Source organism: Vulpes lagopus, chromosome 10, assembly GCF_018345385.1.
Source record: "Vulpes lagopus strain Blue_001 chromosome 10, ASM1834538v1, whole genome shotgun sequence".
Lineage (NCBI taxonomy): Eukaryota > Metazoa > Chordata > Mammalia > Carnivora > Canidae > Vulpes > Vulpes lagopus.
This window is the reverse complement of record NC_054833.1, coordinates 35,122,182-35,149,690: the sequence shown is the minus strand read 5'-3', so window position 1 is coordinate 35,149,690 and position 27,509 is coordinate 35,122,182. Positions and strand designations below refer to the sequence as shown.

General features: G+C 40.6%; 1 protein-coding gene across 2 annotated transcripts; it reads left to right on the top strand.

Annotated features, from left to right (window-relative positions):
• The first annotated feature begins 1,410 nt into the window (after positions 1–1,410).
• Positions 1,411–27,509, top strand: STT3A (STT3 oligosaccharyltransferase complex catalytic subunit A). 2 transcript variants are annotated; one of them, XM_041772780.1, is made up of 18 exons: positions 1,411–1,486; positions 3,948–4,074; positions 5,354–5,414; positions 9,022–9,143; positions 9,530–9,675; positions 11,032–11,122; positions 13,224–13,330; positions 14,464–14,628; positions 16,019–16,199; positions 16,980–17,135; positions 18,242–18,333; positions 19,378–19,533; positions 19,761–19,949; positions 20,781–20,897; positions 21,003–21,105; positions 24,732–24,920; positions 25,743–25,858; positions 26,942–27,509. In XM_041772780.1, exons 2-18 carry the CDS (start codon positions 3,987–3,989, stop codon positions 26,978–26,980), a joined length of 2,118 nt encoding a protein of 705 aa, XP_041628714.1. In that variant the 5' UTR covers positions 1,411–1,486; positions 3,948–3,986; the 3' UTR covers positions 26,981–27,509. The 2 variants fall into 2 exon arrangements, with proteins under 2 accessions (XP_041628714.1, XP_041628715.1); XM_041772781.1 differs by having other exon boundaries at positions 1,438–1,568.

Sequence of the window (27,509 nt, the reverse complement as noted above, 5' to 3'; positions counted from 1 at the left end):
TCTGCAATTCCTTCAGGTTCAGTTTTTAGTTTCCTTGTTCATACAATTACACTGAATACATTGTAAGAACAGGAAAAGCAAGAGAGCGGATTGAATCCTAACGTACCAGAGTCATGTGAATGGTGAAAAGCACGGATTTTGAAGCACAGTTTTTTTTTTTTCCCCAAAGATTTTATTTATGAGACACACCGAGGGGGGGGGGGGGGGGAAGAGACACAGGCAAAGGGAGAAGCAGGCTCCATGCAGGGAGCCCGATGCGGGACTCGACCCCGGGTCTCCAGGATCAGGCCCTGGGCTGAAGGCAGGTGCTCAACCGCGGATCCACCCGGGGATCCCCTGAGCACAGGTTTAAGCGAGCCGTCAGCACGTCTGGTCGGCTGCATTGATCGCAGCGCACGCGGGAAGGTAACCGAGTGGCCCTGGCTCGACTGTTAAGTTTTCTTTGGTGTGGCTTTTGCCCACTGCAGCGTGCATGTGCGTGTGCAGGTGCGTGTTTGAGGCTGAACTTCGCCCTCTTCCCTGTTCTCAGCATTTCTCTGGAATTTTTTGGAGGCGGGGGGGGGGGGGCGGTGTGGGTTAAGGGCGAGAGGGAGGAGGGAACGTGGTTAGGGCAGCTTGCACCCGCAGCCCCCAGCCCGGGGAGAGCGATGGGGCCCAGCGGGGCTGCACGCCGGGTCTCCGGGGCACCTGCCCGCCGTCGGAGGGGCTGCTCGGGGCCGGGGCCGGCGCTCACTGGCCGGCTTGACCCACGGTGCCCACGGCCCGACGCGCGCTCGCCCACGAGCCCGGGGGCTGAAGGGAGGGCTATGCCCGCCTCCGGGAATGTGGCAGGGCTCGCTCGCAGACCGCCGGGCACTGGAGCGAATTCTGGAACAAATCCTGCACAAGGTGCCCGTCCGTCGCAGGGAGCGTTTGGGGTTTTCGTCGAGCACAGGCGGAACGGTCTTCCCTCCTCTCCAGGCCGCGGTCCCTTTCTGCGCTTTCTCCCAAAGCGAGATGAGGAGGCTCCCGGCGCGGCTCTGTTTCTTGGGGCTTTGTGGATCGGGCCGACTCCGCCGCGTAGTTTCCGCTTCTGGTCACATGACTGGGCAAACCCGCCACACCTTCGCCCCCGCGACTCCGCCGCGGTCCGCGGACCGACACGTCACTGCTCGGCTCTCAACCAAACTGCTCCGAGCACGTTCTTTCCGCGCTCTCGCTCTCACAATCGGGCCTATCGCAGCTCAGCGGGAGCGCAGAGTCCCGCCTCCTGGGTGCTAACTGACAGCCGTCCTGTCCAATGAAGACGTGGGAGCGCGGCCTCGTCCACGCCTCCGACTCCGACAGACAGCCACGCCATCCTATCGCTCTCTCGAAGTGCGGCATCGAGCCTGACTCAGCCAATGGGGAGCGGGCCAGGAGGCGGACCGGGCCGCTGCCGGGGTTGGGTGCGCCGCTGAACGGATGGCAGAGGGAGCCGAGCGGATTCCTGGGGAACGCTGGCCAGGTGAGAAGGCCGAAGGCTGTAACATGAGAGGCAGCTGCAGGTGCAATCCTGGTTGTTGGTGGAGCTGAACGAAGAGCGGGAGGTGGGGCTCTGATGGCGGCGGGTGGGGTGTGTGAAGCGGCGGTCCGGGGCCTCGCAGGGGAGGGGGCGTGGGATGTGGGGTAGGGACATCCTGGAATGCAAGGATGTGAAGGTCCGGGATGGGGCGTGCGCTTCGCACAGGAGGGCGCGGGAAAGCTCGCGTCCTGGGGCCGGTCCCGGGGAGGAAGGCGCTCGGGATGCGGCGGGCCGGGGGCTGCCCCGCGACGGGCAGCGTCCGAGGGGTTGAGTTGTGGAGGCGGGAGGCGGGCAGTTGGGACCTGCTGGAGTGAGCAGAGAGGGGCGTGGAGGGGGGAAGCGAGGGCGCGAGGAAGGGGGTAGGCGGACGGGGCTGGGGAAGCTGCCGGCTTGGAAACCAGGACGGAGATGGGACTAGGATGGCACGGCTCGCGGACCCCGCTGGGCAGGAGGACAGATGCTCCGTGTGGTCTTCAAAGTGCCTTTGCTTTTATTTGCTTTAGCAGCGTGCCAAACAAAAAAACCAGAGTCCACCACGAAAAAACTCTCTTTAGGTCCTGACTTAAATTTCGAGTTCCTTTCCTCAGTTAGAGGTTCTCCTTACTCTCCTTTTCTTCCGTTGACTCCTCTAGGTCTGTGGCTCGTATCAGCCCAGCGGTGCAGACATGTTTGTGTTTTCAGGCATTCCAGAAAAACAAGTACAAACCTGAGAGATGTGGCAGGATTATTGACTCCCTGGAGTTAGGTGTTTGTTTTTTACTGCAATATAACGGTTTTTTGTTTTGTTTTTTGTTTTTTGTTTTTTTCCTTTGGGGCTGTAAATTTAAAAGCACATGTGAAACCGCCCCTCTGAGCCAGTTGATTGTGGAGAAGATGTTGTTGGAGCTGGGAATGCATGATTCTTTCTGCCTTCCACCTAGTCTGGTGTTATCCCCCCCCCTTTCCTCCAGCTAATAGTGAGAAAAAGACCCCCCCCCCCGAAGTCTTGAACAATGTTGCACCTCCTTATTACTGTATTCTTTATCATTTAGCTCTTGATCAGCTTATGGTTTAAGAAGGTAGCACGGTGTTATTATTTTTAATATTTTATTTATTTGTTTGAGAGCAAGAGAGAGCATAGCATGAGCAGGGACAGGGTAGAGGGAGAAGGAGGTTCCTGGCTGAGCAGGGAAGCCCAACAGGGGACTTGATCCCTGGACCCTGAGATCATGACCTGAGCTGAAGGCAGATGCTCAACTGACTGAGCCACCCAGGTGCCCCAGGTAGCACTGTCTTTTTTTTTTTTTTTTTTTTATGATAGTCACACACAGAGAGAGAGAGAGAGGTAGAGACACAGGCAGAGGGAGAAGCAGGCTCCATGCACTGGGAGCCCAACATGGGATTCGATCCCGGGTCTCCAGGATCGCGCCCTGGGCCAAAAGCAGGCGCTAAACCACTGCGCCACCCAGGGATCCCAGGTAGCATTGTCTTAAACAGAAATAGCTAACCTCCTTCCTTCGATGTTTTATTTTAATCTAGTTTTTTTTTTTTTTCCTTCTCTGACCTTTTCCAGATTCAGTAGGAAAAATTTTCTTTTCCCTCCGATTGTCATCTAGTTCCATGAGCTGTCTCTGCGATCGGTGGCTTCAATCAGTAGTGTCAGTTACAGACATGTCTTGAGATGGGCAGTTGGAAGTGGCTATAGATAGGAGCAGTAGTTGCAGCACAATATATGGGATTGAAAGCGCAGTGATGGTGGATGCGTATGTCTCCCTCTTGAGTGCATCAGTACCTGCATTAGTCATCAGTCATGCTCTTTAGTTGACCCTGCTACCCCATTGGGATTTGGAACAGAAAGCAGCTTGTAGCTAGGCAGTTGCTGCTGAAATGTAGGACCATAAATTGGGCATATTCAGTCATGACTTTTCTCTGATTTCTACTTTTTCCTCTGTACTCAATATTCATTTCCTGGTTTCTTTCATACATTCCTGCTTTTTCTAGAATGCTCCCTTTCTCTATTTAATTGTTTCTCCATTTCCAATCTTTCCTATTTTCTTTGCATTTCTTCCTCTAACCCCCCTCCCCCTTTTTCCTTTCCTGTGTTTGCTCTTTATTCCTGTTGTACCATGCTGTTACCAGTAGTGATCATGTACTTGTTAGCTGTGAAGGAGCAGGAAGCAGAATTATGGTGATAAGAGTCCAGTCACTCCTTTTGAGTTTTGACACACAGATTTGACTTATCCCTCCTTTCTTGCCAGGCAGTCGTACTTGAGGCAAGGCTTGGGTGTTGGTATTAGCTCTGACCTCTCTGGTGTGTTCATTAGCCCCTGTCTGCCTGGTATTTTTTTGCCACCATAAAATATGAAAGTGAATTAGATAAATTGAAAGTGTTTAATATCTCACAGTGTTGATTTTTCCATTTCAGCTATTTGAGTGTCATCTGCTGCCATCCATTGATGTCAAGATGACTAAGCTGGGATTTTTGCGGTTGTCCTATGAGAAGCAGGACACACTTCTGAAGCTTCTCATTCTGTCGATGGCTGCTGTGTTATGTGAGTGTGCATGTAGACCTCTCTTTCTTTGGGGGGAGAAAATCTTCAAAAGAATCAAGAATGGCTTTTTTTTTTTTTTTTTTTTTTTTTAGAGATTTTATTTTAGAGAGAGTGCACGTGCGTGGGTGTGCGCACAAGCAGGGGAGGAAAGCAGAGTCCCCGCTGTGCAGAGAGCCCAATGCAGGGCTTGATCCCAGGACTCTGGGATCAGGACCTGAGCCGAAAGCAGACTCTTAACTGAGTGAACCACCCAGATGTCCCAAGAATGGCTTTCTTGAATGCCTTGTTCTTTTCAGTAGATTGTGATGTTATCTTTTTACTGTTATCCATCAGTGTAATTTTATGAAGACAAAATACAAGAAACAAAGATTAGGGTGGCTCAGCAGTTGGGCATCTGCCTTTGGCTCAGGGCGTGATCCCAGGGTCCCAGGATTGAGTCCCACATCGGGCTCCTGCATGGAGCCTGTTTCTCCTTCTGCCTGTGTCTCTGCCTCTCTCTCTCATGAATAAATAAATAAAATCTTAAAACAAAAATTGTAAAAGTCATGGCTAGAGGTCATCTGGGAAAGAATGGGAAGCATGCTTTGCTACTTCTATTTTCTTCTAGAACTAAAAGATATACTGGGAACCCTTGTATACTGAATTTTGTAAAAGACAATTGTCTTCAGTCTAGTCGCCTACTTTAGTTATTTCTGAAAATCTCTTCAGAACTTAATCTATTTTTTTTTAGATTTTCTAGCTCTTTATGAGTCATAAGTGTGGTCTTGATTTGCCTTACCTCTTAGTTTGCTCCAAAGTAAAGGTTAGTTGTGGGGAGGGGAGGTCAACATATAAGAAAGATGACCATGTAGGCTGAGTGCAGTATTAATAGGTGAATGCATTGTTACAGGCCTTGATAATAAGTAAAGTGGGTCCTACCTACCTGGAAAATGTAGGTGTCATTCTCAGGGGAAAGTGAAATTCTTAAAAAAAAAAAAAAAAAAGTGAAGTACTTTTGTTTTTCCTATGTGGGAGAGATGGATAAATACTTTATTTAGGGGTCTTTTTTTTTTTTTTTTTTTTTTTTTTAAGTAAACTCTACCCCAGAGATGGGGCTCAAACTCATGACCCCAAAATCCAGAGTCACATGCTGTATCGACAGAGCCAGCCAGGCGCCTGTTTAGGGATCATATTTCCTATGACTTCTGTGTTGGATAATGCTATTACCTCTATAATACTATAATCTACTATTACTTTTCATGGCACAGTACCATTAAAATATTAACTCTGGCTTTTGCAGCATTCTCTACTCGTCTTTTTGCCGTCCTGAGATTTGAAAGTGTCATCCATGAGTTTGACCCGTAAGTACTTTTGCTTGGTCTGGTATTTGCTTTGGGGAGCATTCAGGTTCAATGGGTTTCAGATCTCAGATTCTAATCAGCTCTTGGTGACGGGGATGTGCTTCCTATATATATTTAGGGTGAAAACCCTTCAGGTTTTCCAGTGGAGATAAGTAAGTCTCTGAAACTCATTTTCTGGCCAGGCTAAGGGAAGTCTGGTTACTCAGGTTGGTCAGCAGTTAGTGATTCAGATTGAGAGAAAGGGGCCTGATGTGTGTTTGAGGCTCAAAAGAAAATCACAAGTCATGAACTTGAGATTTATGACTTTTTGTTTAACAATTTAAATGACAGAAATTGGGCCTCTTGGTTAAGTTCTAAGACATTGGGGAAAATGTAGAGCCATGAGTTCAATTAGGGATTTTTGTTTATTTAAAAAAAAATATATATATATATATAGAGAGAGAGTTCATTTTGTTTCAAGTTCTGTTTTACATTGAACCTAGGTGTGTCTGTCTCTGGACACTGGAGTCACTATATTGTATTGCCTAAAGTTAAGGCCTAATTAAAAATCTGGAAAGCTAGAATCATAGGTTCTTCAAATATCATTAATATTTAAAAAGTACCATATTTCAGTTGCATTGGTTCAGAAGTTGATTCGCAAATTTGTTATTTTTTGTAAGTATTTGAAAGCACTCTGGAGGCATAAAATATTTTCTTTGGGGCCTCTCAAATCAATTTATGTATTTATTTCTCATGAATGAGGAAACCTATCCTTTTGTTTCTTGATCACCAGATTGTTAAGGCTTTTTTTTCAGATTTTCTACATGAACAAATACTGAAGCGAGATGGCCAGGGAAAACGGGACTGTCTGCTCTGTAGCCATAGAACTGGAAGGAACTAACTGTAAAGATCTTGTGATTTGATGCTTACTTTTGTGGAGCAAGAAACTGAGGCCTGGGTTCTGACCCCAGTCCAGACCTCTTCCCACTAATTGGTACTTCCTCTGCCTTGCCCTACCTGCGCTTAGGTAAAGGACATGGTTCTCACACATACTGACTGCCTGTTACCCTCATCCCCGTGTTTCTCTGACAGTTACCAGAATAACATTCATTAGCAACAAACAGAAGGATAGAGATTTCTGCCATCTGCTACTTCTGCTTACTTCAGCTGCTAAAACTTGACTGACCAAGAAGGAAATAGGGTTAGAAGGATGGGCAGGAAGGGTGGTTAGTCATCATTACCCTTAGTAATTAAAAATTATTTTTATTTAATTTATATTTTTTCCTTTTTTTTTTTCTTATTCTTTCTACTTTTTAAATTATATTTTTATTTGAATGTAGTTGGTACACAGTGTTACATTAGTTTCAGGTGTACATCATAGTGATTGGACAAGTTTATACATTATGCAATGCTCCCTACAAATGTAGCTACCATCTGTCACCATACACTGTTATTACAATGTCATTGACTATATTCCCTATGCTGTGCCTTTTATTCCCTTGACTTACTCATTCCATAACTGAAGCCTGTGTCTCCCATGCCTCATCCATTTAGCCCATGCCCCCATCTCTGCCCCTCTGGTAACCATCCATTTGTTCTCTGTATATACAGGTCTGGTTCTGTTTTTTGTTTATTTTTGTGAAATTGTATGGTATTTGTCTTTCTCTGACTTTCTTTTAGCATAATACTCTTTAGGTCTATCCATGTTGCTGCAAATGGCATGATTTCGTCCTTTTTTGTGGCTGTGTAACATTCCTGTGTGTGTGTGTGTGTGTGTGTGTGTGTGTGTGTATACATACATACCATATCATCCTTACCCATTCATCTATCGATGGAATCTTAGGTTGCTTCTGTGTCTTGGCTACTATAAACATTGCTGCAGTAAACATACGGTGTGTATTTTTTCAAATTAGTGTTTTCATTTTCTTTAGGTAAATTCCCAGTAGAGGAATGACTGGATCATATAGTATTTCTATTTTTAATTTTTTGAGGAACCTCTGTACTATTGTCCACAGTGGCTGTATCAGTTAACATTTCTATTAGCAGTGCATGAGGGTTGTTTTTTCTCCACATCCTCACCAACACTTGCTATTTCTTGTCTTTTTGATTTTAGCCATTCTGACAGATGTAAGGTGATACCACATTGTGGTTTGATCTGTGTTTCCTTGGTGATGAGATGTTGATGTTCTTATTTTTATTTTTAATTTTTGAAAAATAATTTATTTATTCATGAGAGACACAGATCGAGAGAGATGCAGAGACATAGGCAGAGGGAGAAGGAGGCTCCATGCGGGGAGCTGACGTGGGACTCTATCCTGGATCCCCAGGATCACGCCCTGGGTCAAAGGCAGGCACTCAACCACTGAGCCACCCAGGCGTCCCTATTTTTAATTTTGTAAGTTATTTTTCCCCCTTATTTCTTTTAAAATAAGAAACTTAAAATAAATAAAATAAGCTTGAGAAGAGGTTATATACCTTGAACTTAAAGAATTGTGTCTTTCTATGTATAACTCTAAGAATTTTATATCAAATATATTTTTTTAAGATCTTATTTTTAAGTAATTTATACCCAATGTGGGGCTTGAACTTGCAACCCTGAGAGTCACATACTTGACCAACTGAGCCAGACATGCGTCCCTCAAATTTTTTTTTTTTTAAGATTTTGTTTATTTATTCATGACACACAGAGAGAAAGGCAGAGACATAGGTAGAGAGAGAAGCAGGCTCCATGTGGAGACCCCACATGGGACTTGTTCCTGGATCTCCAGGATCACGCCCTGGGCCAAAGATAGGCGCTCAACTGCTGAGCTACCCAGGTATCCCCCTCAAATATTTTTGTGTAATTTATATTTTTATTCTACTACATGAGTGGCATTCAGAACTATTTTCTTTAAAGATTTTATTTATTTATGAGAGACAGACAGAGGCAGAGGGAGAAGCAGGCTCCATGCAGGGAGCCTGATGTGGGACTTGATCCTGAGTCTCCAGGATCACGCCCTGGGCTGAAGGCAGGTGCCAAACTGCTGAGCCACCCAGGCTGCACCCAGAACTATTTTAAATAACATGATTAGGACTTGTAAATTTAAACACTCATTAAGACATTTGTGTTACTGAGTGGATCAAAAAAATTGTAAGGTGTGTATGGTGTTACACCAGCATCTTTAGAGATGCCCATTTAGAGATGCCCATTTAGATGCCCATTTAGAGATGTTATCCATGTATCTTCCTATGTGGTATCAAAATGATCTTTTGTATGTTCCTCTCTCTTGGAAAGGGCCAAATTTATTAATGCCTACATATCAGCTGTTTTGTGTTTTGGTGCTTGAATTCTCTGACTGATGTTAATACCTACTAATTGCCAGGCTAGTGAAGTATCCTGCTTGAGTTAGGCTCTAGTTGCATTTCCTTCTGAGAGAAGTAGTTCTTGAGTTGAGACAAGCATGGAGCTAGAAATGAGGGCACTTATGGTAATGTAAAATGATTTTCATACTTGGCATGTTTTGGTATCAAACTGATTTTTATTAGAGTAATGGTAAGTTCCTTAGTGGTATAATCTGAGCAAAATTCTCTGCAAATTGGTATTGAGTACAAAGAGGAGGAGACACAGATCATTTCTTTCTTGTCATAGGTACTTTAATTATCGGACTACTCGGTTCCTGGCTGAAGAGGGATTTTATAAATTCCATAACTGGTTTGATGACCGGGCCTGGTACCCTTTGGGACGAATCATTGGAGGAACAATTTATCCAGGTGAGAGGAACAGGAATTTAAAAAAAAAATTTTTTTAATAGAAATAAGGTATTTGTATATTATGAAACAGTCTATCTTATTTCTAATATCTTCATTTTGTGGCAATTGTAATCTTATTCTGATTACAGATTCCTAAAATTGGATCTTATGTATATAGGCGAACACGTGTGGGAAATGGGGATGGGTGGATTTTCATAAATTCTGGACTTCTGATTGAATTCTTAGGAGAGAAATTTATAGGTCTACCACAGTTACTGTGTCTGTTTCTGGGAGTTTGTCAAGACCTATGTTATCACTTTATTGATACTTTTGATTTTCTCTCTCTTTCCCTTAAAGCTCTTTGTCTTACTAAGATAACCTACTGGAGTTTCTTCTTCCTATTACAGGCTTAATGATCACCTCTGCTGCAATCTACCATGTACTTCATTTTTTCCACATCACCATCGACATTCGGAATGTCTGTGTGTTCCTGGCCCCTCTCTTCTCTTCCTTCACCACCATCGTCACGTACCACCTTACCAAAGAGCTCAAGGTGAAGGATTTGGGGTGATAGGCTTGGGAATGAATATTGTTGAACTCCTGTAGTAGATTAAAGGGTGGGGGACTGAGAGCCTCAGAAGGGCAGGGAACCAGAGGCTAAAGAAAGCTTTGGCAAGGCTGAATTACAGGGTTCACTCCAGCCCCTTCCTGGATATATGGTTTCTTGTTATTAGCAACTGTTTTGTCCTTATTAGAGAACATTTGAAGGTCAAATATAAATTTCTACATAAGGGAAAAGAAAAACATTTAAAATGCAAAATATGAGCTTTAGATTTTAAAGTTCTCACAACCTGGGATGCGTGGGTGGCTCAGTGGCTGAGGGTCTGCCTTCAGCTCAGGGCATGATCCTGGGATCCAGGATCAAGTCCCACATCGGGTTCATCTCAGGGAGCCTGCTTCTCCCTCTGCCTGTGTCTCTGCCTCTCTCTCTGTCTCTCATAAATAAAGAAATAAAGTCTTAAAAAAAAAAAGTTTTCACAATCTAAGGGAGAGGGAAAATAACTACAAAAAGTGTTCCAAAATGGTTAATTTTTCCTATTGGAAATGCACAGCAATTATTTGTTGATTTTTTTTTTTTAACATTATTTAAAATTATTAAACCACTTTTGTAGTAGGCCCCATTATACTGCCTCTCTTTTTCTAGGTTTCTGCATTGCTGATCCAGGGTACTTGGATACTATTCTTAGTTTGTGGCTATGGTGTCAGGGAGATCCCATGGAGGTGATTAACTAGTAGGAGGTCTTGGGAAAGTTGAGTGTAGTTTGGAAACCTTTTCATCCTTCCCTTTGTTGCCCTCATTCCAAATTTGACTCTTACCAACAGACAAGTCCTTACTCTTTTGGAGTATGGCTTATATTTGTTGTTCCTCTCTTCTGAGCGCACAGATTGTCTTGTGATGTTCCAACTTTATTATTCAAGCTCCTGGGATCTTTACTCCAGATAGATGGTCACCTTTTAGCTTTTTAGCTTAAATAATTGTCTATTCTTGCATACCTTTTAGAGGTGTGACTCTTCGACAGCATGCAGATATTGTTAGGGATAGGGACTCATAAGACCGGGAATACTGCAGCCAAACAGCCCATTCTGAGGCAATGTCTGATGTCTGACAGCTTGCATGATTTGTCTGTCCTTAGCATATGTGTATTCAGTTTCAGTCTTGGTATCATCATGGGGAGTTAGTTGTGATGTTTTTAGTTTTCTTGTGCTGCAAACATTTCTAGCATCACTTCTATCTTGGAAAGTGTTGGACTGTTCTCTGGGCACATTATAAGCATAATGTACTAGTGGATCCTCTCTTTCTCTCATGAGTAGATGGTGTTAACTTCCTGTTACCCCTCTTTTCTTTCAGGATGCAGGGGCTGGACTTCTTGCTGCTGCCATGATTGCTGTAGTTCCTGGGTATATCTCTCGATCTGTGGCTGGTTCCTATGATAATGAAGGTAAGACTTAAAATGCTGAAGATAATCTGTTCATCTCATTATTCAGTAGATCTTCAGGAAGTGCAGTAGAACTGAATTCATATCTGATGTTTAGCAGTAGCAAAAATGGTATCTGGGTTAGAAGATTAGAAATGTGCCAGAAGGGACCTCAGACAAATTTATATCTTTCTCTGTCATCTCCTCCAGAAAGGTAGCTGGTAATTTTCATTATATAAGGCTTTTGGCTCTTCTCTGGGCATAAAAGTAGTTAGTTTAGTGTTGAGTGTTACTATTACGTTAACATCGTGATCATTTGCTTTATTTTCCTAGATAAGAGAAATGGATATATTTTTTAAAGGTTTTATTTATCGATTTATTTACTTTTTTTTTATTTATTCTTTTAAAGATTTCATTAAAAAAAAATTTCATTATTTATATGAGTGAGTGAGAGTGAGCACAAGTGGTGAGGAAGGGCAGAGGGAGGGGAAAAAGCAGATTGCCTGCTGAGCAAGGACCCTGACACAGGGCTTGATCCCAGGACTCCAGAACCCTGGGATCATGACTTGAGCTGAAGGCAGATGATTAACTGACCGAACCACCCAGGTGCTCCTTTGAGATTTATTTTTAAGTAATCTGTACAGCAAGATGGGGTTCAACCCCACAACTCCCAAGATCAAGAGTTGGATGTCTATTGACTGAACCAGCCACATGCTTTGAGAAATGAATATTCTTTTAAAATTTTAAAATTTTAAATTAAAAAAATTTTTTTTTTATTAGAGAGAGAGCAGGAGTGAGAGAGAGAGAGACTATAAGTCTGTCTTGGAGGGGAGGGGCAAAGGGAGAGGGAGAAGCAGACTCCCTGATGAGTAGGGAGCCTGAATCAGGGTTTGATCCTAGGACCCTGAGATCATGAGCTGAAGGCAGACATTTAACTGACTGAGCCACCCAGGCACCCTGAGAAATGGATTTTCTTAAATCCCTAATGACTTTTATTGACTTGTTTCAGTATGGCCTGTATTTATTGAATGTTATTGGGAAAACATAATGTTAGGTATTATAGGTAATCAGATTATTTTGGCTCATAATTAAGGAATTAAAATGATAATGAATAAAATTACGTTGGTTCATAATCTATTATGGAAGGTAATTATAGACCTATAATAATGGACAAGAGGTAGGTAGTATACATGTTATTAGAAAGGTATGTACAAAGTACTTTGGGACTGTAGTGAAAGGAGAGATAATTCAGATTTGGAGATGAGGGAAGACTTTTTGGAAGTAGCTGAGATTGAACCAAGTCCAGGGGTTAAGACTTCATTAGATAAATATTAAGGAAAGGGCTAATGAAGGCATAAGAGGCAGAGGCAGGATGGTGCATGTTAGTATGGAGTATCTTTAGGACCACACTAACAGGGAATTTAGTGCCTGAAAGGAATAGTAATAATAACAACCAACGTTTACTGAGTACTTGCTCTATACTAGGTGCTATTCTAAGTCCTTTACATGCAATAATTAAATTTGTCTTCACAATACTTTTATGTAATAGATACTATTATGGCTTCTTTTTAATAGGAAACAAATGATAAGAGGTAAAATAATTACACTTATTGAGTAAGTAGGTTTGAGATAAGAATCATAACAATATCTTTTTTTTTTTTTTTTTTTTTACGATTTTATTTATTGGGATGCCGGGTTAGTTCAGTGGTTAAGCAGCTGCCTTTGACTCACGTCGTGATCCTGAAGTCCTGGAATCAAGTTCCATATCAGGCTCAGTGCAAGGGAGTCTGCTTGTCCCTTTGCCTGTGTCTCTGCCTCTCTCTGTGTCTCTTATGAATAAATAAATACAATCTTTAAAAAAAAGATCTTTTTTTTTTTTTTAAAGATTTTATTTATTTATGAGAGACAATATGAGCTGGGGGGAGGGGCAGAGAGAGAGGGACAAGCAGACTCCCCATGGAGCAGGAAACCCAACACAGGGATCAATCCCAGGACCCTGAGATCATGATCTAAGCTGAAGGCAGATGCTTAACTGACTGAGCTCCCCAGGCACCCCCAGAACAGTATTCTTAAATATTACACCAGCATGGCCTTTTACTAAATTTTTGTTCTGTTCTTTCTGCAGGGATTGCCATCTTTTGCATGCTACTCACCTACTACATGTGGATCAAAGCAGTAAAGACTGGTTCCATCTATTGGGCAGCAAAGTGTGCCCTTGCTTATTTCTACATGGTAACTTTTCCCTCCTTTCTTCCATGAGTGTTTCTATTGAGATCAACTGATATAAACTGGAACTAGCTCTTGGGCTTTGAGACCATAGATTGGAAGCTAGAAGTCTTTATTGTTTCTTATGTTCTTACAAAGCCCCATCTAAGACAGGTGTGTGGATATCTATTGTGTAATAGCAAGATAGAGATAATGTTTTTAATTTTTAAAGTTCTCCAGATAGTATATGTCCTATGGATATTGGTTGGCCAACTCTCTTTTCTAATATGTTCCCTTTAAATTTTTCCTTTTCTAATATATTTTTTTCCTGTTCAATCTTATGTGTTTACTTAGACTTCTTCCCTTAATTGCTTCCGCTTGCTATGTATCCTTAAATCCTCCATATAGTGTTACAATAGATTGCATCTTGATTAACTGAGTGTTGAGTTACAAAAGCTTTCTTTTGTGATCATGATGGCATAGGGAATATGGGATTGAGTTACAGTAATAGGTGTGAATTTGATTTTCTTTCTTTTTTTTATAAGACTCAGACCTTGAGTCTTTTTTATTTTTTTTTTTTAAGATTTTATTTATTTATTCATGAGAGATACACACACACACAGAGAGAGAGGCAGAGACACAGGCAGAGGGAGAAGCAGGCTCCATGCAGGGAGCCCGACGTGGGACTCGATCCCAGGTCTCCAGGATCAGGCCCTGGGCTGAAGGCGGTGCTAAACCGCAGAGCCACCCGGGCTGCCCTGAATTTGATTTTCTTAATGAAAGAAATTATTTATTTATTTATTTATTTATTTATTTATTTATTTATTTATTAAAATATTTATTTATTCATGAGAGACACAGAGAGAAAGAGTCAGACACATAGGCAGAGAGAGAAGTAGCCCCACACAGGAAGCCCAATGTGGGACTCGATCCCGGGACTCCAGGATAACGCCCTGGGCTGATGGCAGGTGCTCAAGTGCTGAGCCACCCAGACATCCCAGAAGTCAGTTATTTAAACTCTCTAAGCCACTTGGCATAAATAAAGTTTATAGTTACTGTAAAGAGATGTTCTTTGCAAGGTCACAGGTAATATCCTAAATATAGTGGTAGTCTGAGCAGGAGTGCCCAGAGGAACTCTTCTTTTTTTTATCCTGTCATAGGTCTCTTCATGGGGAGGTTATGTGTTCTTGATCAACTTAATCCCTCTCCATGTACTGGTGCTGATGCTCACAGGACGTTTCTCCCACCGGATCTATGTGGCCTACTGTACTGTTTACTGCCTGGGCACCATTCTATCCATGCAGATCTCCTTTGTGGGTTTTCAGGTGAGCCCTAGATTGAATAGAGTTTTTAGCTTCTTTTACTTTCTCTAAACCACTCCAAGTAGCTTGATTTATCTTGGATTCCGATGAAGAGAGTAAGACTTATTCAGTCTAACCTTGGACTGTTGTGTTAACTGAAGCAACAGAATCATTGGTCACTGAAGTCTGCTTCCAGGGCATGTTAATATTTGTTCCATAATGTTTGAATTTAAGGACTGTTAATCTGGCTTAGATTTGTTGGAGGAGAGCTATTTTGAGCTGAGTTGATATAAATGCAAAGTTATTTCCAGTCCTTTTTAATGCTGATGAGTCCCGTGTATTAGTAATGACCCCTGAACTTCTTGATGGGACCTGTGTGAAAGTCCTTTAGGAAGCAAGGCACAAACATTTTAACCACATTACTTATAGGGTTAAGAGACAACTATGAAACCGGAGAATGATGTGGTGTGTTTAATTTCTCTTGTGAAATTCTGATTAAAATAGAACCCTTATTCAGAAGTCAGCAGTATTTTCCTTACTGATCACCTACTGTATGCAATTTGCTAATCAGTGGGAAATGTAAAAATTAAAAATATGATCCTGGTCTTTAAGGAAGTTGCAGTTTTGTGGGGAAAGAAGTATATGCAGTTGTCTATATTTATAATACAGCAGCTCTGGAAATGTGATTGCTAGACCAGCAGCACTGCGAACTTGTTAGAAATGCAGATTCTGGGGGCAGCTGGCTGACTTTGGCAGTAGAGCGTGCTGCTTGATCTTGGGATTGTGAGTTTGAGCCCCATACTGGGGGTAGAAGTTACAAAAAATAATAATATAAGTATTCTGAAGAAGCATATAAATTTCACATTTTTTATTAAAATAATGCAAATTCTGGGTTCTTCTCAGAGACCTGCTGAATCAAACTTTAGGGGAGGATTCTGCATTCTGTGTCTTAACACCCTCTCTTCTTTGCCCTCCCCATGGTTAATGATGCTCACTAGTTTGAGAACCACTGGTCTAAGCAAAGAATTTATAAGTAATGGAAGAGATCTAAGGTGCGTGGAACATAGAAGGGAGTAAGTTTGGCAGATTAGGAGGAAATGTGTGGCCTTGAGTGATGAGAATTTCTGTGAATGCAGATTTTGGGAAAATGAGAAAATTGCCATCTAGGCTAAAGAAAGCCTGAGCAAAGGCCAGAGGTATGATTATGATAGAGTATGGTATTCTTTGGAGGACTCCAAATACACTTTGGAAAATACAGCAGGCGAATTAGACTCTCCCTTCAATTGGCCCTAATTCCTCGGAAGCCTCAGAACTCATTTGACCCTTTGTTTGGTCAGAACTAGGTCAGGAGAATTCAGGTCTAGGCTGGATCCATTGTTTTCCAGCATTGTCATATATATGCTTTTATCTACAGCCCGTCCTCTCATCAGAGCACATGGCAGCCTTTGGGGTCTTTGGTCTCTGCCAGATTCATGCCTTTGTGGATTATCTGCGCAGCAAGTTGAATCCACAGCAGTTTGAAGTTCTTTTCCGAAGTGTCATCTCCCTGGTAGGCTTTGTCCTTCTCACCGTGGGAGCTCTCCTCATGCTGACAGGTAGGCAGGCTCACATTTTTTGTAAATGGATATGGAACATATAATAAACTTCAAAAATATGGGTTATTTCTTGACCACAGAAAGATTTATTCTTTTCCTCCTTAGAGTAAAAAGTCCTGCTTCTTCACATTTAGTCCACTTGTCAGCCCAGTATTTGGATTCTGTGTAGTTAAGAATATCTCATTAGAGTAGCTCTTAATGTCAGAAACATCACACTTGGTAAAAGGACTATATCTCATCTTGCTAATTTTCCTCCTCTTTTTTTTTTTTTTTCTTTTTCTTTTCTACTGGTAGGGTGGGAGAGATCAATCAACACTGCTGGCCATACTGTGCAAACATGGCCTTGTCTAATGCCATTTGCACTAAACCATGGCTGTTTAGCTTGCTTCATTTTCCTCACTTCTCGCAGGCTGATTTGATTCTGCCCAAGTCTCTGTGTGTTGTCTACTTTGGAGCAGCACTGGAGGCTGTAGTTGACTTAGTTTATAGAGTTGGCCATGGTTTGGCTGAATTTGACCTAAAATCTTTCCAGAAAGCACTTTTGCCTCTTATCTCTGAGTTTATATACAGCCTGACTTTATTCTGCTGGCTATGCTGACAAAAATACTCTGAAATTTGAAAGAAAGGATGGAGTAAAATTCTCAAAGTATTGATGGCATTTTAATAAAAAATACTTCTCTGTTTCAGAGACTCTTATTGAAATGGAAAATTGTGATTAGGATCAGAGGTTATTTTGTTTCAAGAGTGACTGTGAAATATTTGTTGCTTCTTTGCTGCCAGGAAAAATATCTCCCTGGACGGGTCGTTTCTACTCACTGCTGGATCCTTCTTATGCTAAGAACAACATCCCCATCATTGCTTCTGTGTCTGAGCACCAGCCCACAACCTGGTCCTCCTACTATTTTGACCTACAGCTTCTGGTCTTCATGTTTCCAGGTCTGTCTGCCTTGTGTTCTGAAGTGGCTTTTTTTTAAAGAATCACTATTTGATTCGAAATAAGTAAATTACCTTCATTCTTGTGTTTTGTTGTTGTTTCTGTTTTTGCCTGTTTACCCTGTGCAGTACAAAGGATGGCTAAGCATTTTTCTAATATTTGAAGCAGAGTAGAAGTCAGAAGTTGAACAGTTGGAGATGCTGGCAAGTTCAGAGCCTCATCGTTTTCTGTTCATTTCTATTATAAGTTAAAATTCAACTTGAATTTGCATTCAGGTTTTTGTTTTTATTTTTGGGTATTTTCAATGTACTTCTCCCATCTCCTATCCATGACTCTGCCCCATTTATTTTATTGACAGTACTGAAGTTTGAGAATAGGCATGGCTGATTCAACGCAGCTACTTATCTTCTAACCAGTCCGTATGTTTTTGGATTTACTGGTGGTGGGGTGCTGCCTTTTCTTTTCTTTTTTTTTTTTTAATAAAATAACTTTTTTTTTTTTTTTAACGAAGTTGATTATTGTAAAAAATGTAGACAAGTTAAAAAAAAAAGTAAAACTTTCAGGAGCTCACCACACATCTGTTGCTACTGTTAACATTTTGATGTGTATTCATCCAGTTATTTATTCATTTACTTCAGTTCTTTTTAATTTTTTTTTTTTTTTTTTTTTTTTTAGTAATCTCTACACCTAACAGGGGGCTTGAACTCATGACCCCGAGATAAAGTATCACCTGCTTTTCTGACTGAGCCAGCCAGGCCCCCCTCATTCAGTTATTTATTGAATAAAAATGAGATGATACAATTTTCCCCAGTTTTTTTCATTTTATAAAGAATCATATTTTCTGTTATTTAGTATTGTAAAGATATGACAAATATATTATTTGTTTTTTTAAGTACAGAGATGTGTAAAGAAAGTAAATGATCCATAATATCTTGCAGCAATATTTTAATTGATGTATTCTATTCTATAAATATACCATCTCTTTTATGTTGGATATTTAGGTGGGTTTTAAACTTTTTCTATTTTAAAGTGTTCTGTATAAACGTCTTTGCATGTATCTATGATATTTATTTTAATTGCTTACTTGTTTTTATTTTTACTTTTGTAGTTGGTCTGTATTACTGCTTTAGCAACCTGTCTGATGCCCGGATTTTCATCATCATGTATGGTGTAACCAGCATGTACTTTTCAGCTGTCATGGTGAGGAATGCTACAGTTCTGCCCCTGACTCTGAGGGGCATGGCAAGATTCAGGATGTACTGATGATTGTGCACATGCTTCCTTCGGAGCATTTGGGGGGCTGAGTTATAAAGCTGCTTACTGTTGCTGATCCTTCTCAGGGATATATGATGCACTCATACAGTCTGGTTGTGAGGCCCAGTTTTCTTGGATTCATACTCTTGTGTCAGGGAGAGGCACATATATATCTGTTGGAGAAAGCAACTGTGGACATGTTTTTTCTCCTCTCTTTCTGATTGTCTTAAGAAAGGAGGTGACATTTTTTCCCTAAGGTCCAGGGAGGATTGCCAAGTTAACACTTGTTAACTTGATTGTTGAAAGCAGAGAGAATTTATATATTGTAGTAAGACTACATTTCTCATGCTTTTGAAAAAATTTTAAACTATAGTTACATGTATTCTTTAACATATCATTATTTAGGAACACACATCCATAGGTACGTATGTAACTGAAAAGCAGTTCAAGAAATATATACTTCTGTAGATATAGCAAATATTTTCTCATATTTTGATTTTTCTTTTTAAAATTTTATTTATTCATGAGAGGCAGAGAAGCAAGCTCCATGTGGGAGTCTGACGTGGGACTTGATCCCGGGTCTCCAGGATCATGCCCTGGGCTGAAGGCAGCACTAAACTGCTGAGCCACCCAGGCTGCCCTATTTTGATCTTTTTTATGGAGAACTCTGTTGAAAACCACTGAACTGGGCCCCTGGGTGGCTTAGTCAGTTAAGCGTCTGCCTTTGCCTCTGATTGTGATCTCCGGGTCCTAGGACCGAGCCCAGAATTGGGCTTCCTGCTCAGTGGGGAGTCTGCTTCTCCCTCTTGCTCTGTGCATTCTCTCTCTCAAATAAAATAAAGTAAAGTAAAATAAATAAAATAATAAAAATAAAAAAAATAAAATAAATAATAAACCACTGAACTGATATCATGCTCTACTAATATATTGAATTCTGTAATTTGTAAAATGCTGGTTGAACTGTTTTTGCTTGCTTTCTGTCTCTTTCAGGTGCGTCTAATGCTAGTGTTGGCACCTGTTATGTGCATTCTTTCTGGCATTGGAGTTTCCCAGGTGCTGTCCACTTACATGAAGAATTTGGACATAAGTCGTCCAGACAAAAAGAGCAAGAAGCAACAGGATTCTACGTACCCAATTAAGAATGAAGTGAGAATTAAACTAAGAACAGGCTTGGGAAACTGTGTGTGTGTGTGTGTGTGTGTGTGTGTGTACCTATTTCTTGAGTGAGGGAGTAGAGTCTTATCATAGTGGCCAGAGTGAACTCATATAGCCCCTGACTCATTTTGATTCGTCTTACGAATATTGTATGGTAAGAAGCTGTTCTGAATTGTGTTAGTTTAATTTGTTTTATGACATAGTTTTTCCTCTTTTAGGTGGCAAGTGGAATGATACTGGTCATGGCTTTCTTTCTCATCACTTACACCTTTCATTCAACTTGGGTGACCAGCGAGGCCTACTCTTCTCCCTCCATCGTGCTGTCTGCCCGTGGTGGGGATGGCAGTAGGATCATTTTTGATGACTTCCGAGAAGCATACTATTGGCTTCGTCACAATACTCCAGAGGTTAAGATTTGAGAGGAGTGGGACTAGGGGGTAGGGGGAAGTGGGAGACATTTGCTGTGATAATTAATCATATAGCTTTTAGATGGGTGGAAAGCCTGGAGAAATTGGAACTATAGAACCCTGGTATTGAATAAGCCCTAAAAGTCAGCCTCCTTTCATTTCAGGATTTCTTCTGTATTTTTACTAGTAATCATCTATACTCTGACAGCGTGGTGTTTTTATCAGGAGGTAGACCATCCCAATTATAAAAGAAATCAGAAAATAGAAATAAGAAAAAAAGATAGAAATTTTCCATAAAGTGATCACCTAATGATAAGTACTTGTAACATTTGGTTTATACCTTTTGAGAATCTGAAGTAATTTTCTTGGCAGTAACTATTGAGAATAGCATTTCTGAGTTAGACTCTTAAGGAGTCAAAGCTGTATGAATTTAATTCTTGTCCATCATATTCCGTGGTTTGTATTCCCTCTCATCTTTATGTTAATTGCTTTTTGTGACTAATAAGTCACAAAGATTTAATATAATTAAGATTTAATATAATTATCTGATGACACAAGATTATTTTTTGGAACTATTACACAGTACCCTATACCTACCATTCTATTATTCTTCCTTATAAAAGGTGATCTGAATTAAAAGTGTTGTGAATGTTAGATACTGTATAATTTGAGTGAGATTTCATGATTATATTATAAATGTAGGACCAAGTACAAGGTTTATTTTCTCGGTTAGGCAGTGCCTTACTTAACTATAGATGCCCTTCCAGTTCTTCTCTCATATTTGACTTTTGGAGGCAGCGAGCTTATTTTCATTTTCCATTCATCTTTCAGGATGCAAAGGTCATGTCATGGTGGGATTATGGTTACCAGATTACAGCTATGGCGAATCGGACAATTTTAGTGGACAATAACACATGGAATAATACCCATATTTCTCGAGTAGGGCAGGTAAAGTGAAGGGATTATTTGGCACACAGGGACTAGTGGGAAATATTTCTGAGGTATCATATGATCTGGAATTTTGCTCTGAGAAACATGCATTTATTTTTCTAGGCGATGGCATCCACAGAAGAAAAAGCCTATGAGATCATGAGGGAGCTTGATGTTAGCTACGTGCTGGTCATTTTTGGAGGCCTTACTGGGTATTCCTCTGATGGTATGTACTTGATTCTATTTTTAATTATAGGTCATAGATTCTAAGGAAACACGATGAATCTTCTACTCTTCAGTTTTTTTTTTACTAATACCGATGTATTTTCATGGTTGGAGAAGTTCCTAAGTATTTGGAACTTTAGGGTTTTAATGTTTTGTTTTTTGTTTTTTGTTTTTGTTTTTTTTTTTGGCAACAAGTAAGAGGTAAAAGTAAATAATTCTCATGAGTATGGCCTGCTAGAATGGTCTAAAGATCTAAGAATTCCATAATCGATAAACAACATAAAGCTTACCTGAGGGATCCCTGGGGGGCTCAGTGGTTTGGCGCCTGCCTTCGGCCCAGGACGTGATCCTGGAGTCCTGGGATCGAGTCCTGCCTCGGGCTCCCTGCATGGAGCCTGCTTCTCCCTCTGCCTGTGTCTCTGCTTCTCTCTCTCTTTCTGTCATGAATGAATAAATAAAATATTTAAAAAGAAAAAAAAAAAGCTTAGCTGAACTTACTGTGTTCATTTCACAGTATGTATAAACCAAACAGAAAGTAATAGCAAAGTAAAACACAATGGGACAAAAAGAACATAGGCATCTCAATATGAACTTAAGAATTAGTATTTTTAGTGGTTTTCAGCCATAGATTCATATGCCAGTTTAAAATGTTTCATACTTGTGTGTGTCTGGCATATGTCACCATGTTCCCTGTGATTAACAGGAAAACCATATTTTTAGAAGAATTGTCAAATGTTCTCTGCCTTAAAAAAATTGTAAAAAAAATTAAAGCAATACCTTTTTATATTTGAAAATATTAAATACTTTTGCAGGTTTACAATAAAACCTGGTACGTAGTACCTAGTCCCTAAACCTAAACTCCCTATGATAGCAGTTTCCAGATGCAATTATTTCTTCAGTTGTTTATTCTAGTACTTATGTTTATATTTCTAAAAATATGTATGTTCTTCTGTTCATTGATCATTTTAGATATGCTGTATCAACTTATAATTATAGAGAAGGAATTTCGTTCTTTTTATCACTCCCCAATTCTTCCTTTTCCTCTTGATTCTTCTTAGTAGAGTCAGTTTTTAGTTTTTGGTTAACTCCAAATAAGGTATTTTGAAGATCGTGACTATCTAAACATTCCTTCCTGCGTCAACCAGTATACATTCTAACCAGGTTACATTCTTACCTAGAATGACTTCTGTTTTCCTGCAGTTAAATAACTACCTCATCTTTCTCTCTTAATTTTCTTTGAATATATGACTACTTCTTAGAGATGTTTAAATTTTATTTTATTTTATTTTATTTTATTTTTTTAAAGATTTTATTTATTTATTCATGAGAGACACAGAAAGAGGCAGAGACACACAGGCAGAGGGAGAAGCGGGCTCCATACAGGGAGCCCGATGTGGGTGGGACTTGATCCTGGGTCTCCAGGATCATGCCCTGGGCTGAAGGCAGGCACCAAACCGCTGAGCCACCTAGGCGCCCCAGAGATGTTTAAATTTTAGATTATCGGTCTGTGTGTATAGTACAGGTAAAGTGCCAAGTGTAAAGTTAGAAGACTGGTTTCCATGAGTGTCTGGTACAGGCAGGAAGAACAATGATAGCATGGACATGTGTCCAAGGATCTGAACTTTTACAATTGCAACAGCACTGTTTGTGTATAATTATTTGTAGGTTTTCTAATAGTCACAATATATCCAAATATTACAGAAAAGTGCTTGTGTATGTTTATGTGTATATGTATTTTTATATATATGAATGTACACATTATATGTAGTAAAAAGAGATAATTTCTTGAAATCCTAGCATTAAGCACTGTTAGGTAAACCACTTTCAGCCAGTCAACCTTTTATTGCCTAAAAGGTTCACAGAAGTATGCTTAATAATGATGGTGTAAGAATGAATGTCATTTGGAACATATTGTAATTTTTGTGTGGGAAATTAGCATATGAGACACTTGACAAAGTAACTTAACATAAAAGAAAGTGCTGAGATGAAGAGGTTTCAAATTATACAATTTTTATTTATTTATTTATTTATTTATTTATTTATTTATTTATTTTATTTTTAAAAAAGATTTTATTTATTTATTCATGAGAGACAGAGAGAGATGGAGGGAGGGAGGGAGGGAGAGAGAGAGAGAGAGAGGCAGAGACACAGGCAGAGGGAGAAGCAGGCTCCATGCAGGGAGCCTGACGTGGGACTCGATCCCGGGTCTCCAGGATCAGGCCCTGGACTGAAGGCAGCACTAAACCGCTGAGCCACTGGGGTGCCCAAATTATACAATTTTTAAAAGTGACCTTTCCATTAAAGTTTGACATTTTAAAAAACACAGCTACTATAAGTATATAGCATGGTCTCTTTTCACAAGGGGAACCATATCCATGTAACTAGCACCCAGATCAAGAAACAGAACATTACTAGTGTCCTAGAATTTCTCTTCATACCCCTCACAGTATCTACCCCCCAGCCTGCCATCTTCTAAGGGTGACTACTATCTTGGCTTCTAAGGCCATCTGTTTGCTTTTTAAACAGACTTGTTGAAGCATAATTAACATATTGTACACTTCAGATATTTAAAATCTGTAATTAAGCAGGTTTTGACATAAATGTATTTTTGCCTGTTTTTGAACTGTATAAATGGGGTAGTATAGTATGTACCCTTCATTTCTGGCTTTTTTGGTCAGGAGTATGTGTTTGCAAGATTCATTCATGTTGCAGGTCATAATAATTTCTTAATTCTCTCTCTTTTTTTAATTTCTTAATTTTCAATCCTGTGTAGTATTCAATTGTGTGAATATAGCATAATATATGCATTTTAGTGTTGATGAGTATTTAGTGTTGATGAGTTCAGTTTGGCGCTGTCCTGAATGATGCTGTTATGAACATTATCCTGCTTGTCTTCTGTTGAACATTTTTTTTTTTTTTTGAACATTTTTTTTTTAAAGATTTTCTTTATTTATTCATGACAGACACAGAGAGAGAGAGAGGCAGAGACACACAGGCAGAGGGAGAAGCAGGCTCCATGCAGGGAGCCCAATGTGGGACCCAATCCTGGGTCTCCAGGATCACTCCCCGGGCTGAAGGCAGCACTAAACCACTGGGCCACTGGGGATGCCCTCTTCTGTTGAACATTATATAATGCTACTAAAGAATGGAATACCTAGTTTATTTAATTTTAAAGATTTTACTTATTTATTCATGACAGACAGAGAGAGAGAGAGAGAGAGAGAGAGAGGCAGAGACACAGGCAGGGGGAGAAGCAGGCTCCATGCAGGGAGCCTGACATGGGACTTGATCCCAGGTTTCCAGGATCAGACCCTGGGCCAAAGGCAGCATCAAACCGCTGAGCCACCCGGGCTGCCCCGAATTTCAGAATTTTGAGGGAAAAGTTTTGCCCCCACATTGTGTTTCCTGTTTTAAAAATATTTTCCCATTGGAAAAATATTTTGAGGGATTTTCTTAGAAATAGCTGCTTTTTCAAATGTCACCCCAGTATGTTGTACACCTTAAACTAATACTGTATGTCAACTGTACTTAAATTAAAAATAAAAGTAAATAAATAGTAGCTTTCATTTGGTAATTCAGCTTTAGCAACCTTTGTGACACAGCAGTTCTCTTTCTACTTTTTTCTAGACATCAACAAGTTTCTGTGGATGGTCCGGATTGGAGGGAGCACAGACACAGGCAAACATATTAAGGAACACGATTATTATACTCCAACTGGGGAATTCCGTGTAGACCGTGAGGGTTCTCCGGTGCTGCTCAACTGCCTTATGTACAAGATGTGTTACTACCGCTTTGGACAGGTCTACACAGAAGCCAGTGAGTGATTCGTAATAACGTTAGTAATAGCAGTAAGAACAGTGATGGCCAACATGTGTAGTTTTTTTCACATATTTGCTCTAAGTGCTTTACATCTATTAATTCCTTCGATTCTCACAACAACCCAAAACAGAGATACTAATATTATTTCTATTTTATGTATGAAGAATTTGAGGTACAAATAAGATACTTACCTGTCCAAAGTCACCTAACTAGTGGCAGAGTTAAGTTAAACTAAGGCAGTCTAGCTCTAGATTCTGTGCTTTTTACTCATTACATTCTGTTGCCTCTCAGTAAAAGGTATTGCAATGGAGAGAGGAATGAAGGGGGGAGGGGATACAGTGACATAAGGGACTTTGCTTTAAACAAAGCATGGAGACTAACCTGATTTAGGTTAGGTCTTTCCTTCTGACTTTAATTTCTTTGTTCTGCACTAGGGACAATTCCTGAAGTGGATGCAGGCCTTTCACTTCTGATGGGTTCTTCTCTAATCCATGGAAGGGTTACTAGTGTAACACAGAGGCCTCTGGGTAGCAATCATCAGGATTGGAGGGACTGGGAAATCAGACCCCTGTCTCTTAGAAGAGTTAGCCTCCATGGACTTTGCCAAGCATTAACTTGGAGAGGATTTGAGTCAGGGTTACATTTGATTTGTTCTAACTACTAATGTCTTTTTCTGAAGGGGCCTACTCTCTAAACAAATATCAGGCTGAGGAATAACATTCCAATTAGTACATGATTTGCCAAATTGATTTACTCTTTCCTTAGGAAATCAGCACCGTAGAAAGAAGTGTTTCTCCTTTTTTTTTTGTCCCTTTCTAGAGCGTCCGCCAGGCTTTGACCGTGTCCGAAATGCTGAGATTGGGAATAAAGACTTTGAACTTGATGTCCTGGAGGAAGCATATACCACAGAACACTGGCTAGTCAGGATATATAAGGTGAGCAGATGCTACACTGAGAAAGCAACTCTCATGTTTGTGGATTGGTTCTAGTGCTTAAAAATAGGCCGTATTAAAAAAAAAAAATAGGCCGGGGATCCCTGGGTGGCGCAGTGGTTTAGCGCCTGCCTTTGGCCCAGGGCGCAATCCTGGAGACCCGGGATCGAATCCCACGTTGGGCTCCCGGGGCATGGAGCCTGCTTCTCCCTCTGCCTGTGTCTCTGCCTCTCTCTCTCTCTTTCTCTCTGTGTGTGTGATATCATAAATAAATAAATAAATAAATAAATAAATAAATAAATCTTTAAAAAAAAATAGGCCGTATATTTCTAATATGGGACATTTCTAATGTCAGAAAAGTACTTAAAACTCAGAATGTTACTATTTTTATTTTAGATTGTTGTTCAAGAGTAGTCACCCTCGTCTGCTCTCATTTTGGCTGTGGTTACAGTGATATTTTTCCAGTTGGGGCTGTACTTGTTCTGTTTTTGTGATTGTCAGGCCTGAAGGGGAAAAAAAAGGAAGTCTGTGTTTGGGGGTTAGGTGGAGGTGTGTGTGTGTGTGCATGTACTCTACATTTTCATCTCTCCCACTGAGGAATTTATGGCATAGAATCACACAGAAGTCCGCTATATCTCTTACATAAGATTGAGAACCCTTGATATATTTGGCAGGTAGCATTTATACTGCTTCTCAGAAATACTGCAGAAGGCTAAGCAGAGAGGATCCCTGGATGGCTTAGTGGTTTAGTGTCTGCCTTTGGCCCAGGGCATGATCCTGGAATCCTGGGAGGGAGTCCCACATCGAGCTCCCTGCGTGGAGCCTGCTTCTCCCTCTGCCTCTCTCTTTCTCTCTGTGTCTCTCATGAATAAATAAAAAATCTTAAAAAAACAAAACAAAACACAAAAGGCTAAGCAGAGAGTAGCTAGTCTCAAACCAGTGCTCTTGTAGTCATTGAATAAATTCAATGATCTGGTTTTGAAGTCCTTGCCAAAACCACACCAAGCAGCAGAACTCAGCTCAGTAGAGAAGCTCTCCCAAGTTGACCTGATTGTAAATATTAAAATGACATTCTTTATGTTGCAGGTAAAGGACCTGGATAATCGAGGCTTATCACGGACATAAATGTTACATCCAGCTCTGATATGCTTCGCACTGAGTGCGTCACATTTAGGACGCTGAAGACGTTTTTTAAATATGCAGTTTATGAGAACAGAGCACGATGGTATTAGAATTTCTGGAAGTTTTGCCTGGGCAGATGGGCTGGGCCAAATGGAATGATTTTTATAATTCTGAGCAGGTTACCAAATGAAATGTCATGGCTTTACTTTGGTCAATTAAAGGGGGGACCTTTTTTTTTAAATGTGCCTTATTTGTTTTGACTTATGACTGATTTGAGAAAGGCAAAAATTTGTGCTGGGCTGATAGAAGGAAAGAAAGCAAACCTCATCCATGCTTTTAGCTCCCTAAATGAGCCATGTGGGGGCATTCTGTCTCTCTCAAATCAGGAACACTATCAAGGACTAGCTCAGATCTCACATGTACATGTACAAACAATTTTGTCATTTCAAAAATTGCAGCACTTAGCACAATGCCTTGCATATATTGGGTGCTCAGTAAACTTTTATTAAATGAATAAATGTTTGTGGAACCA